This window comes from Perca flavescens, chromosome 22 (genome assembly GCF_004354835.1).
Source record: "Perca flavescens isolate YP-PL-M2 chromosome 22, PFLA_1.0, whole genome shotgun sequence".
Lineage (NCBI taxonomy): Eukaryota > Metazoa > Chordata > Actinopteri > Perciformes > Percidae > Perca > Perca flavescens.
In genome coordinates, this window is record NC_041352.1 from 3,190,149 (window position 1) to 3,205,631 (window position 15,483).

Consider the following 15,483-nt stretch of genomic DNA (forward strand, 5'->3'; position numbering starts at 1 on the left):
CCATTGATACAATGAAATACCATGTTAAACATAAATATATTCTGATTTGATTACAGCAAAGACAACGTCGGCAGTATTGACGGCAAATAGGCCACCATGCTCACGCCACGCAGGCAGTGTGCAGGAGGCCTTAGTCATTGTTACAAAATGGCCATAATGTAATGGCGTGTAACTGTGTTTGTGTTGTTTCAGGTGGTGTACCTCACTGTAGAGGATCTGCACAAAGTTCCCATCAAGTAAAGTGTGCGTCTCTTAAAATGTCTCATCTCTGCTAAGGTACAATTTAACAGTTATGGACCAGTACCAGTTTTTGAATGTGTTAGGTTTATTGTAAGCATGCTTCGAGGTGAAAATCCAAAATCTATCATCGGTTGTTCTGTGTGATACATTGTGCACCGATTGTCAAGTTATACAGTTCTCTTTTTCTGAGTCAGTCCTCTTTGTCAATCAGCAGTGAACTCGCTGTAATTGGACAGAAACCATTTTAAATAAAAAAAAAAAAAAAGTAGTTACCATTCTGTAGATTGTTATCGCTCTCTAACAGGCTCCGCACACCTGACACGTTTCAGCTGAAGGGTTCAATTGTCCACCTCACATACATCCTTGGCAGTAATATTCTCAATTCATATTGCTCATTAGTCCCACTGAGTGCAGTTTGTTATGTTTAACGAGGACAAACTCTGTTGCATTATACAGGCAGGTGTTTCTGTGCCTCGTTTTATTTATACACTTGTTGATATTAATTGAGGTGGTTCGGGCATCTGGTAAGGATGCCCCCTGGGCGCCTCCCTAGGGAGGTGTTCCAGGCACGTCCAGCTGGGAGGAGGCCTCGGGGAAGACCCAGGACTAGGTGGAGGGATTATATCTCCAACCTGGCCTGGGAACGCCGATCCCCAGTCGGAGCTGGTTAATGTTGCTCGGGAAAGGGAAGTTTGGGGTCCCCTGCTGGAGCTGCTCCCCCCGCGACCCGACACCGGATAAGCGGACGAAGATGGATGGATGGATGGATGGATATTAATTGAGTGGACACAATAATAGAAACACCTCCAATATAATGCAATGCATTTCACCAAAGACTACATCCTCCAAAATAATCATGACATCCCACAAATCATACCAATGAATCAACATAGTTTCTACACAATGCCGACATTATAACCTTCATAAAGGGATCATTTATTGCAGGACTGCTGTGTTGGGCCCTGTTTACACGACAACGCTCGCGGGTGAAAACGGCAACATACTTGATCAGATGTGCCTTTTGTTTACACGGCAGCGGCGTTTTTTGGGGGCTTAAAAACGCAAAAAAAAGTGAAACCACCCACCAGAGTGGAAATCTTAAAAACGCTCCACCGTCGCATTCCCGTCTAAAGGATAAAAATGCAAACGTCTGGTCCAATCTGCTCACAATGGCTCCCCATATTTCGTTTGCGTCACAGGCATGCGCCAGTACAGGAAAATAACAACAAACATGTCGGATTATTTCCATACGTCGGACCTTCAAGTTGCCCTAGAAGCTCTGATAAGAGTCTTTTCAGCAGTTGACTCCCAGTCCACGCCCTGTTGTGCCTTTGTGGCTTTGTAATCTAAGGACTAGTTAGTCTAGACTGCATTAGTTGAAGCAGTGTTGTAATGTAACAAAGTACAAACACTTTGTTACTGTATTCTCACGTAGCTGTACTTGACTTTGTTATTTATATTTCTGGAGGCTTTGATTTTGACTCCACTACATATCCTAAATGAAATGTATCCTTTTACTCCGATACATTTCCCCCTAAGCATCTTCGTTGCTCCTTACTTGCAAGAAATGTTTTTGTACATTGGAGTGAAAGATTCTTTCTCACAAAAAAATGTTTTTATGCTGTTTCTGTTTTACAATTTGTTAATGTCAGACTTTGAATTTGATGTTTAAGAAGGTTTGGATTTCTTTTTTACTTTTAATTTTAATTCTAATAGCTAAGTACATGTAATATCATAACATTGCTTTTCATACTTAAGTACAGTAAATATCAGATACTTTAAGACTTTCACTCAAGTAATATTCTAAAAGGTGAGGTTAACTTCTACCAATCATTTTCTGGTAAGATAGCCGACCTTTCCTTTTACTCAAGTATTGCTTTCAAGTCTACTTTATACAAGACTGAGTTGAAGTCAATGTGTAAGTGCAGTTTGCGCTGTTAAATAACAGGGGAAGATACCATGTAGTGAACGTGTTAAATGGTTCTGCCAACATGTGGCGCTGTAAGCCAGCCAGGAGACTGTATCAGGCTGCTGGCGATGAAAGGCAGCACATGCATACTTCAGCTTGGCTGCAGAAGACAGTCACGGGACTTTTAATTTGAAAAGTGAAATGCGTTTACACTTTGTGTTCCGGTCCCAAAGTTGCGGTTCAGTTAAATCGTGGACGTGCGCGTGACTAGCTCGGTGCGACTCTCAGCAGCCGCAGCAGCAGCAGCCGCCGCCGCCGCCGCCGCCACCATCATCACCGTCAAGTGTGTAGGGGGTGGGGGGAGAGAAGTTGACAATCGAGCCGACAGTATGGGAGACGTTCCGCAAAGTACCAGACAGTGCTCCGACACAAGCCCGACAAACTTGTAGGTGAACTGTGAACTTTTCCCTGAGCCACATCCAGCCTCCCAGCAGCGGGGAACGTTAATGGATAACCCGGGTAGTAGCGGAGATTCGGCCGCGGAGAGCAGCGGGTCTGCCCGCAGAGAGGAGTCCAGCAGAGGGTTCGGAGCGCAGTCGGAGCTGCCAGTGTATCTTACCTATCTACCGGAGTCATACTGCACCGCCAAGTTCAGCCTGGCGGCTTACCTTCTCTGCTGGGCTCTGCTCAGATGGTACCAGGTGAGCTTGGCTCTGAAATTTGAACAGTGGTGGTGGTGGAAGAAGTATTTCAATCCTTAACTTAAGTAAAGTAGCCTACTAATACCACACTGTAAAAATACTCTGTTACAAGTAAACTTTTTTACTTAAGGAAGTATGTAAGTATGTAAGTATCATCAGGAAAATGTAAGTACTTAAAGTATTAAAAATAAGAATAGCCTGCTCAGTGCAGAAAAATACTGCAAACGATCCAAACAGTTCTGTCTATCAACTAGGCATTAGTGTTTAATGGTCTAATAATTTCAGCTGGACTTGAAGGCCGTTATATCGTTGGCTAGTTTCAAATTTTAATAACACATCATATTATATAAACTACATGTGGGCTATTTTGTGTGCACATATCTTAATGTGTAAAGTAACTAGTAACTAAAGCTGTTAAAATTAATGTAGTGGAGTAAAAAGTACAATATTTCTCTCTGAAATGTAGAGTAGATGTAGAAAGTGGCATGAAAAGAAAATACTCAAGTAAAGTACAAACAGGCCTACCTCAAATTTGCACTAAAGTACAGTACTTGAGTAAATGCACTTAGTTACATTCTACCACTGAATTTAAAGTAGTGTGAAAGTGAAAATATATATTGCACTGCAATTCACAATTATTGCGCTTAAAGTTTTTGCACCTTTCAGTACAAATTAATTGTATATTTAAATACCAGTTTGTTTGACTTGTATATTGTTGATACTTTACACCAAAAGACACCATAGGAGAAGATGTATGTTAGTGGGTCTGCCTTCCTTTTACAGGATCTCCAGTAACATGGATTTGACTGAAGTTCTGGTTTACTGGCTTCCTGTCCAAATGTGACAGCAGAAGTTAATCTGTAAAGATGGTGTGATTCTGCAGCATCTCAATCCGTGGCAGAAATTTACATTTAGGCCAGCGATGCAAACAATATCAATTTGTGAACTGTCAAGAGATTTTGCCACACCATTTAATATTGTGCTACACTTTTTACTGTGTATGATTTGTGCATCATAGGGCTGGGCGATATGGAGAAAATCCAATATCGCGATATTCTTGTCCTAATACCTCAATGTCGATATTGTGGCGATATTATTGGGTTGACAATTGGTGTTTTAACAAAATATCTTCACAATGAGATTTTAGATAAATAATCTTCAGTAATGTCGATATAATGACTAAGTGGGTAAAGGTAAAAATAACAGAAGAGCTAGAACAGTCTGGTAACATAAAATGACATCACATTACTGTAATGCAGCCTTTAAAACCAGGAAAAGACACCACTTAAGCCATTTACGATATTAAGATATCCAAAATCTAAGACAATATCTAGTCTCGTATCATGATATCAATATAATATTGATAAATTGCCCAGCCATAGTGCATCAATACATTGAATTTCTTTGATTTGTCAAACATTCCATTGTGGTTGATGGATACATACACTTAGTTGGTTTAACTCAAAATATACTATATTACATATCAGTAATGCTGTATGAAATTACTCATACTGTGATAGAGGATTTTGTCCATATAACTCCTTTTTTGTATTCAGATTTATTTTGTTGTTGCTTTATTAAACTTGACAATCATGCTGATTTAAAAAAGCCTCTAAACAAAGTGGGGAGTTCATTTTCTAATAAGACGGCAAATATTTTTGGTCTGCACACTATAATATTATAGGAAATGTACAAACAGGAAAATGACAAGCTGACGTGCAAAAGAACCCCCCCCCCCATGTGTCAGGCCTGATTGGTTTCTGTTTTCTCCCTTTGTTACCATTTTGCTAGGTTGAAAATAGAAACAGAAAACATCATTTCATGCAGGGTTCAAGTCATTTTGACAGCATTATTTGGTGTTTGTGGTATTGGAACTGTGTAGTTTGCATGCTACAGTGGTCCAATGTTTTTGGAAATAAAATTATTATTATTTTTATTTTTTTAAACAAAATTCAAAACTTACAACTCACAACATGTAAAAATATCTGTTATACGTTATTTCACCAACAACCCATCCACTGTTCATCAGAATGTTCATTTTCATGACTCGATTCGTAGATAAACTGGTTGCTGGACACTGAACCCACGGACGGAGCTAGCATGTTGTTTGAATCGTGTGTTAAAGGGCAACTATTATATAGCATTTTCAGGATGATACTTGTACTGGAACATGTCTACATTTCTCATACTGCCCATGGCTGCCGCTCCTATATTCACCCTCTGTAGGAGCGCCTGTCTCTTTAATCCCTCCTCCCGAAAAAGCCCAGTCTGCTCTGATTGGCCAGCGTGCTTCCTGGAATCTCCGAAGCCTGCACTTGTGTTTCAATAAAGGCTTCTAAACCAAATATTACACAACCGGACATGTCCCAGCAGTGAAGAGACTGGAATTTGGAAAGAAATGACCAGCATTGGCCAAGATTACAGCTATGTCGCGTTACCATGTAGCTGCTTAATAGTTAGCAGTATGCTAACGTTAGATTGTAGTGGAACGAAGCAGCACTTTCCACCGTCAAAAATCGCAGATAAAGGCTTCTGAACCAAGCACTACCCAATTGGACATGTTTCAGCAGTAATGCGACCTGGAATTGGGGAGAAATTAACAACATTGGCAGCGCAGATGACATTGTTAACTGCTGTTAGCCATGTAGCTATAGGATAGGGTGCCCAGATAGCTCATATATAGAGGTTTATGCAGTGGGCCCGGGTTCGACTCCAACCTCCGACGGCCCTTTGCTGCATGTCATTCCCCATCTATCTCCCCTTTCATGTCTTCAGCTTTCCTATCAAAAAAAGCAAATAAAGGCTTCAAACCAAATACTACATAAACAGAAAATGTTTCAGGAGTAATGTGACCCGGAATTGGGGTGAATTTTAACAACACTGGCAGCCAAGGTGACATTGTTTACTGCCCTGAGCATGTAGTTACATTAGACAATGTTAACACTGCACTGGCTTAAAAAAAAAAAAAACACTCCACTCCTGCCTACCTGGAGCTGATGACCAATCGAAGAAGGCCGGCTTAGAGTTGCGTAAGACTTAGCCGAGAGTAAAGAAAACTGTTATAACAGTTCAGAACAGTTGAAAAATCATAAAGTTTTAGCTCACAGGGATTTGTCTAAAATACGTTTACCTCATTATTTGAACATGAAAATCCAACATGATAACATTGTAGATATGACAGAAAACACTATGTCCCCTTTAACCTGGACATGAAGATTGCTGTTATGAGGCTTATTCCGTTTTTGATCATTTTCGAGATATGATGTTAACATGGCACAGAGAAATCATGTTACTCATGTCTCCGTACAGGCTCGCTGACAGCTGGCTGCTCTGAGCACCTCCACCTCTCGCTCTCGTGCTCGATCTCTCTCTTACAAAATGCTTCAGTAAAATATTTTCATTAACTGGTCATTATGATAAAAGTACGCTAGGAGCACACTGTCATACACATTAAATATTATAAGAACAAATGATTTCTGGCGCAGTAAACCGCTTCGGCGGGCGGGCGGTTCTTGTGTTTACTATGAAATAGAATCCTGTTTTCTAGTATATACATCCAATCTGGTAAACCGTTTATGTGACTTTTTTTCAAACGCCGCCACCCTTATGTGCTATCTATCCCGTTTAGGATTGATCCATCTCCCAGAACAAATAATTTTGGGCTGAATGGAACCTGGGTCCCTGCACGCTGACAAAGGTTATCATGTATCCCGGTCCAAAATTCCTGGACCTTATCACAGGAACAGGTTGTCCAATTTAAAAATCATTCATCACCACTGAATAAATATTGACCTTTTCAAGATAAGAGCCATCAAAAGATTGCTGTAGCTTTTAAAATCTATTGAGATGTTTGGAATAAGTGACCAGGCATAGACCAGTATAGAGCAGCATGTTGTGGTTTCACATTAAAAGATTCTGTCTATGATATCGTTATAGCTGACAGTTGTCTTTCCAGTGGAGAAACCTGTAAGACCGGTTGCAGCCGGTTTTTACATACAGCGGCCTCTGGACGGTATCAACAGCGGGGATTGTTGTGTGTGGGTGTGTGTGGTGTGTGTGTGATCATGGCAAGGTGGTCCACAGATCTCTGCAGGGTAAATCCAGACAGCTAGCCAGACTATCTGTGCAATGAGAGTTTTCTGTTGCACGACTAAAACAACTTTTGAACGTACGCATGTTCCACCAAAACAAATTCCTTCCTGAGACTATTTTGCAGCGGCACTGCGGCTTTTCCCGGTGCCTAGCACCGCCCATGACGATCGCGATTGGTTTAACAAAATGTCACCACCTGCTGTAGAACAGACTACAGAAAAGGTTTTTGGTACTTTGCCAGGAGTTATTATTTCTGTCCAGGGTTTCCCCCAGCGTATTGGAAGCCTTGTGGCCCAGTGGGCCTAAGTTGCCCCCCACCGGGCCTAAGACCAGTGAATACAAAACTTTAATGTATTAAGAGGTTTTTTAAACTAGCTACAGTGGGGCGGCTCGGTTGGGAACGTAGACATAGTCATATTTTCAAGTAAGAAGTAAGGAAGGGACCATAGGCACCCCACTTTACACTTTAGCATCGCGGTTGGTGTGATCCCATTACAAGATGGTCTCTAGTTTTTGTAGCAAAATCAAAATAAATCTCAAAGAAGAACGCTACCAAGCCCCGTCTGAGCGACGTGCGTCCCCACAACGTGTAGTTAAATTTTTTGAGAGACTCATGTCGGGCTACGGCGTAGGGTCGGTATCTCCACGTAGCCACGGCGTAGATTTAATGCAGAAGCATAAATCCCGCTTAAGGGAGATGCCAGCCACCCTCCTGAGAAAACCTTTTGGCCGCTTGTACCCGGGACCTCGTTCTTTGGGTCATGACTCAGACCTCATGACCATAGGTGAGGGTAGGAACTAAAACTGACCGGTAGATCAAGAGCTTTACCTTGCGATTATGGTGCGATAACGTTTCCTACAACCTATTAATTCAAATAATTACTAATTTCTTACACTGCACTGTAAGTTTTATTCTTGTACTAGTTTTTTATTTTCTATCTCTTTCATGACCGTTATTTGTTTTTAGCTGACCTTTAATGTTTTATGTAAAGCACTTTGAATTGCCATGTTGCTGAAATACATAGAAATGAAGTTGCCTTGCCCTACAACCTCCAGCCTGTCAGTCAGTCACTAGGACATAAAAAACGCTGTTGTGCCTGTCTCAGTGCAGTGTTTCCCCCAGTGTATTGTAAGCCTGGCGGCCCACCAGGCCTAAGCCACTGGGAATGATTTTTGAATGTATTTTTAAGACGTTTTTTTAAACTACAGTTACAGTGGGGCGGCTTGGTTAGAAACTTAGTTCTAGTCATATTTTTAAATCTCCAGTTAGCTCTTAGCACTGACTTAATGTGGAATATGAAATCTGTCTCATAGCATTTTTCTTATTCTCAATTTCGTTATTCCATCCATGATTCTGTTATCAGGGGCTCTACATTGATGCTGCCATCAGACTGGGATTGGCCCCAGACGGGCCCTTGTCAAAAAAAATTTATAAAAAAGACACGTTTGTAACATTCCAAAATCTTTTCATTTCATTTGTACTGTTAATGCATATCGGTTCTAAAAATTGGTTATTGGTTTTTAATTAACTTCTAATAATCTGTATTGGTATCTGACCTAAAAAACAATATCGGTCGACCCTTTAACTGAAAATACCCAGTTTGTTAAGTCATTGAGGAAGTCCATGGGGAGCCTCAGGCCTGAGAGGTGTGATGTGTGTTTGTTCTAAATAGTTTGCCTAAATGTATAATTTTATGGGACGCAGTGTTAACTCTGACATCGTACAGGTGTAGACTCAACCAGACCTGACCTGTAGTGCAAAGTGAAAAGTTTGTCATGACTCACTGCACACTCTCTTGACAAAAACCATTAGCAAGCCTAATAATAAGACAAGGGCGTGTCAGGAAGAGGTGGAACATGTCCATTGACTTGTTCTTGTCTCCGCAGCGCTCACTGCAGCAACAAGCAAAGTCATGTCTTGAATCTGCCCGCAGGCTCTTCTCTGCTCAGCAGCTACAGAGAGAGAGTGGCTCCCATCCAGCCAGACTGATCCACCCCTACACACCCAGGGACTCCAAGGCTCAGTTCATGGACATCTGCAGACATGCAGCATGTACACTTGATTAGTCTTAATAAGCCTAAATTGAGCTCATTTTGGCCTCTTCCTTGATTTCCTCTTACATTGCACGGCAGCTGGATTCTCGCGATATCACGAGATTACGCAAGAATCGCAGGATCACATACTGTATGTGGAAAATCCATCTTGTCAGGCTTCAGCCTAATGCCTTTGTGTCTGAACTAACCGCTTACCAAACCAATAAGTTAAATTTTTATTTATAGTATCAAATCATAACAAGAGTTATCTTGAGACACTTTACAGATAGAGTAGGTCTAGACCACACTCTATAATTTCCAAAGCCCCAACAATTACAGTAATTCCCTCAAGAGCAAGCATTAGCAGTAGCTAGTGCGACAGTGGCGAGGAAAAACTCCCTTTTAGGAAGAAACCTCGGCAGACCCAGACTCTTGGTAGGAGGTGTCTGATGGTGACGGTTGGGGGTGTGATGAACAGTGGAAATGATAGTCATAATAGAGATAATGGAACAGTGACTACAGTGGTAGTCGTAGTAGTTCATGGCAGGGCACAGCAGGGTGTTATGGGGTGTAGTGTGGCACAGCAGAACACCGAGACAGTCGTGTCCAGTGAGGAGCTTCTAGGTTTTAGGTGCATATGTGACGGCCGCGACTGTTTCTTCAAAGCGACAATGGCGGACGCGATAGACGGTTGGTTGATCCAATCACCTGGCAGGTATTTTTTGGAAGTGCCAGCCCTTTCCCAAACAGTTTCCAGTGACGGCTTCTCAGATGGGTCAGTGTTAACAAACCATGGGGCGCATCAGGTTAGTTTCCACCTTGTTGAAAAATCAACTTGTCAGAATGCTTCAAACGAATCGTACCACTTTAAATCACAGAACAGTGTCTCTTCCTCACACACCTCTCAGGTGTCGGAATTAAGGGCGGCTGTGTTACTTTCTGAAACTAAAACACTGATAATTATTATGTAAGTGTGTGTTTCATGAGTCCCAAAACAGGGTCTTAAGAAGTAAAAATAAAAAAGTAATAAAATAAAAATGTTAGGCTTTAAAAAGTCTTAAACGGGTCCTACATTTCCTACGTCCATGTAACGCTACAAATCTAATGCTCATTGAAATGATCCCGCTCTTTAGAATGTTTTATTTTTTATTCTGTGGTGTTTCTGTCGCTAGTCCAGATATAATTTGCTTTATTATGACTGCAAATGAGACCAACATGCAACCTACTATATATTGCAGCCAATCTAGACACTAGTCCTAAAATGCCAATGAGAAAATCGGGGAATGTTTCCGGACTCTGACATCTGACTTTGTTTTAGATGTCGTGATATAGGTCTTAAATTTCCTTCATAGTGGTCTGAAAATGGTCTTAGATTTTCATTCATAGTGGTCTTAAAAAGTCTTACATTTGACTTGGGGAAACCTGCAGAAACCCTGAAAAACATTAACGCCTTCCAATATAGATGGTGCTAAATATCATCATCACATTTCGCCACTCTCTAGTATGGCAAGCTTTTTATCCCGTCTCTAAGTGTGGCTGCTCAGGATGGCTACAGTTCTGCCTTCAGATGTGTTTAGATGACCCATTTAATGAACTCTAGTTTGTTGGGAGCATATCTCAGCCTTTACGATAGAGTCACATAATTGCAGTCAATCAATTTTATTTGTCACATGATTTATTTGATCATATAAGGTACAATTTTAGTGAAATGTTATCCCGCCAGTTCCTTCATTTGTGCATTCAAAATAGTGTAAATAGATTAGGAATAGCAATAACATACAGACCGTGATTGATGCATCTCAGGGGTTTTCCTGACTCAGAATGGGCCTTTGGGGGGGGGGTTACTACGCACGGCAGTAAGCATGATCAGTCTGCGTACAGTAAAGGCAATGAGTCTGTTATTTGACAGAAATCTATGCATTTTCCTGTTATTTCTGACAATTTAATAAACAAATATTATGCTTGTGTAAATAAACATCAATTGACAAAACTGGTTTAAAAAACATAAATCATTTACATAAATCCCCAGGAGAGTCTGACACACTAAAACTGAGATTAGCTCTTATGTTCAATGTTTATGTTCTGCTTGTTCAGTGGTTGTTTGGTAAATTGCTGTTAAACACATTTAGAGAGGATTTGAATTGCTATTGTTATTCTCAATTCTTATCTCTTTGGTGCTGGGGATTTTCCTTCGGGGCTGGCTAAAATGTCTTTGGGGGGGGCCCCAAAAATTCCTTTATGCAGGAAACACTCTGCATCTGAGGTGAAACAGTCCTTCAGCACCCGGGTCAGGCCCTCGGTGATGTGTACGCCAAGATAGTGAAATAGGCGGCCTTGTAATTTCTCATAGTTCTTAGTCCTTGCCACATGCTCCTGGGATGGCCCTCATGGTCTCTACTAGTCAATGTTTTTGCCTCCTTTACTGCTCCTCCACATTGTAGGTTGCTACTTTAGAAAGCTAATGGAGAAAAGTGGACATCCCAGTGATTCAAACTTAATCACTGTGATGTGCACTTTTCCATGGTGTCAATGATCTGCATTGGTGTTAACCATAACTCCGTTTCCCTCTGCTTTGTCAGTGGATTTACTATTTTGAATTGACCCTCTGTATGAAATGTGTTATGTAAATGAAGTTGCCTTGCCTTTAGTCTTACATTGCCTTGTCTCGACAACGCGTGGTGTAAGGTCTGGCTACACCACAGATGCATTCTGGGATAGGAGAAAAAAACGCTGTGGGTTGTTTGCATTTCATGTCTGCATTTCAAGACACTCGCGTTCATGCTTGCATGCGGCCGCTGTTTTGAAAACCAGTCATGACTTACAGCTGGCGATGCAAACTAAAATCAAAAGCAATTTGCTCAATATATCGGAAATAATCGCACCGATGTAAAACATAACTTGTCTAATGTAGCTTATTACTGTTCATCAGAGAGGGGAAATCTTCAGAAATTTCTCTTCACAGCGTATCTTGGGTGTCGCGACGCAACAGGTCCCACTCCGTGAAACACATACACTCCTGTTCGCTGGCCATAGCTTCACAACGTCTGCTGGTACAACACCAGTTTCCTCAAGTACGAGGCTGTGTTGACTACCGGTAGCTCTCTCTCTCTCTCTCGTAGCCCTTTCACGGAGCTGTACACTTAGAAAGTTCTCAATGCTTCGGTTAACATTTAGGGACACTCATTATGTTTTAAGTTAATCCTTACGCCTAATGGCTACTATAATGGCTACATTTTTGGAGAAAGAATCTTTCATTAAAAATATATTTTAACATTATTTGACCCCCTGTTAAAAGGACACCGACAACCCTGATAACATTCCCCGATGGGTATTTTTATGAAAGACGAGTTTCCGGTGAGCGCCAGGGTGCAACGACAGTCAAGTTTAGGAAAAAGAACGTGGTTAGGATTAAAACTCGCAAGAAATATTTATGTAGAATTATAGTTTGCTCTTCTTATGTAAAATATGCGGCTCTGGTAAATGTTTGCGATTGGTCGTGTTGTGCAAACACCGCCTCTTTTATGTGATCACGCACGCCGCTGGATTGGGAAACCCCGGGTTGATTGAACTAGTTGATAACCACCTCGATGGTGTTTTAAGCCCCCAACGTCGACTTCAAAGGCACCTAACCTTAACCCTAACCATTACCATTGCCTAACCCTAGTGCCTTTCAGGCAGCGCTGCCTGGAAGACGTTGGGGGCTTAAAACACCAAACACCATTTTTGTACCACTTTTTTGAACTGGGTCATGCTTGGCCAGTATGTTTTATGTTCTGAAAATGAAGGCCCACCATAGGCTTGAAACGTGGCTCTGAAAGGTTTCTATCCCGCTCCTTCTAGTAGGAGAGCAGCTGTGGTCACTTTCATGAAAAGTTGTAGCGTTGTTTTTAGTAACATACGTACCCATAACCACCTGAGAGAGGCTGTGTGTTTACAGCCATATTTTGACAAAAATAACAGGAACATATACTGAGCCCATAAATGGTCAGCAGAGAAGTGGAGTATGCTGCGGTTGTGGTTTGAGAAGTCTTAATGGATGTTTTATTTGCTGTGAAATAGGGCTGTGCAATTAATCAAATGTTGGCTCTTAACAATCATTGTTTTGCACATTACTTTTACAAGTATAAACTCTTATTTTGTCTTGTGTTCTGAATTTAAAAAAAAGTTCAAACGGGAAAAGTATCAAGGGAGATGTCACAGTTCTAGGTGTTTGTTTCACTGGGTTTTTTTTTTAAGTTCAATGATTACAGCATCTTTCCAAAAGTTAATGAGTAATCATGTTAAACAATCCTGATTTCAATATTGACCAAAATAATTGTGATTATGATTTTTTTTCCGTAATCGAGCAGCCCTACTGTGAAAGTAGGTAACCATTGGAATTGACTGTAATTGCTGTGAATCCAAACATACCACAGCATTTACTATTCCAGACATCAGTCGAGAACCCTTTTAAAAGACGAACCCATTGAACCTCTTACTAAAATGTTGTATTCACTGTGTTCTGTTTCTCTCCTCAGAAACTCCGATGCCAGTCTGCTCCTCTACAAGTAAGAAAATTCCTCTTTTCTTTTTTCAACCAATTGGTTTGCTGGGGGTGCATGGCATCCTGTCTCCTTTTTTTGTTGATCGACCGATCTATCTGACATAGCACCCACTTCATACTATACTAATATAAAACTACAGTCTAATAAGACATAAGTTACCAGCTAACGCTAGCCTTGTTATTTTTTTGTTATATGTGAGATGGTGTCACACTTTAGTCTTTTCAAAGACTGTAGGAAATACCCAATAAAAGGTGTCTTTGAGCCGGTCACAGGGTACCGCGAGTTGCCGGTGAGCGCCATGCTGCAAAGTTTAGGAAAAAGAACGTGGTTAGGATTAAAACACTCCCAAGGAACACGCATTTCCTGGGTGAAAGTCTTTTGTTTTCCCCAGGAAGTGAACTCCACTCCCCGGCTTGAAAGGCCTTCGTTTTGGGACCTAAACTAGGGCTGGGCGATAAAACGATAACGATATGTATCGCGATAGACACATAATCAATATCAATAGAAAATGCGGTCGATAAAACGTTCGATAACTTGTTTTTCTTCATCAGAAGAAACCAGAGGTTGTGAATCAAGTTTGGTTGCATGAACAAAGGCCCTCACTCTCTGGCAACCTAGCAACGTGGGGAGTGACACTCTAACAGCCAATCATGTAACAGTATCAAGTTTGGTTGCGCCACATCGCTGTCTCGTGTTCTTCAATAACAGAACCGGCGTGGAGTGGAAAGTGAGTGCCGCAGCGAGCGAGGAAATCGTTGATAAAACCATAGACAGTATAAAACAGGAAAAGTCAGTATGGCAGTTTTGGGGATTTTATAAGTCTGACCGAAGTCAGACCAATGTCGTCAGACCGTCGTCCCCACCAACACTGGTACGACCACAAACTTGTTTTACCACTTTAGCCGCGCTCACACTTTGGAGCACAGCCGTATTCGCCAGCAACGTCCAACAACATCTGCAGCTGCAACACGGCACAAGCAGCAGAGCGCCATGGAGAGTCAGCGCCTTACTAAACGCTACAAAGAAATAACGGAGGCAGACATGCTGAGCACTGTCCAGAAGCCAGGTTACCAACCTAGCACTAAACCTGCAGAAAATAGTTCCTTCTCAGGTTTCTTATATTTACTTTGCACTATTTTATGACACTTTATTAAGCATTTCTTACTTATTCTTTAATTTTGCACCTTAATGTTAAGAGATAATTGTTAAGTGTTCATTGTAATTTTAGACCTGTTTACATTTGAGTGTTTTCCATGGTTGTGTTGACATTTCTGCTTTTATAACTGAGGGGATTATAATCAGAGCAGGGTTAAGTTTAAAATAAAAATGTTTAAATTTAATATATTTTTCTCCTGGTCCTTATTTTAAATAGGTCATAAAAAATATCAATAATTATCGATATCGACCGATATGAAAAACTTATATCGTGATACAGTTTTCAACCATATCGCCCAGCCCTAACCTAAACATCCTCCCCCCATTTCATTTTAAAAGAAGACAATTGTATAAAATAAGACATTGTTCCAAAATGAGGCCGGAGACATCTGATCACTGATTAAGAGTACCCTCGTTCCTTAAGTGCATGTAAAGGCAACAGACAGTTGGTACCTGAAGCATCCTCACCAGTGGGCTGCTTGTGTAAAAGTGCAGGGGGGGGTAAGTATCAGGGCTGGGATGATTCTAGAAATACTGCGATTCCATAGTATTGAGTATTTTTTGCCCTTCTTTAACAAAAACAAAAGTTGAATGATACACTTCTGGAGACAATATATCAAGGTCAAGTTTATTTATTATTTTATATATCATGAGACATTTTGGTTTTCTAAAAAATGTTTTCATTTCTGGGGGCTTTCCCCTTTATTATAGTGACAGTGGATAGACATGAAAGAGGGAGAGAGATGGGGGATGACACCAGCAAAGGGCAGCGGGTCGGATTCAAACCCGCGCCGCTGCAGCACTCAGC

At 41.1% G+C, this 15,483-nt stretch overlaps 1 protein-coding gene across 2 annotated transcripts in view; it reads left to right on the plus strand.

Annotated features, from left to right (window-relative positions):
* The first annotated feature begins 2,387 nt into the window (after positions 1-2,387).
* The window catches only part of arhgef4 (Rho guanine nucleotide exchange factor (GEF) 4), a 163,210-nt gene continuing 150,114 nt past the window's right edge, over positions 2,388-15,483 (plus strand). For both annotated transcript variants that reach the window (XM_028568830.1, XM_028568831.1), the window contains exons 1-2: positions 2,388-2,850; positions 13,494-13,523. In XM_028568830.1, the coding sequence (XP_028424631.1) occupies positions 2,656-2,850; positions 13,494-13,523 (225 nt within the window). In that variant the 5' untranslated portion in view covers positions 2,388-2,655. The remainder of the gene's footprint in view (positions 2,851-13,493; positions 13,524-15,483) is intronic.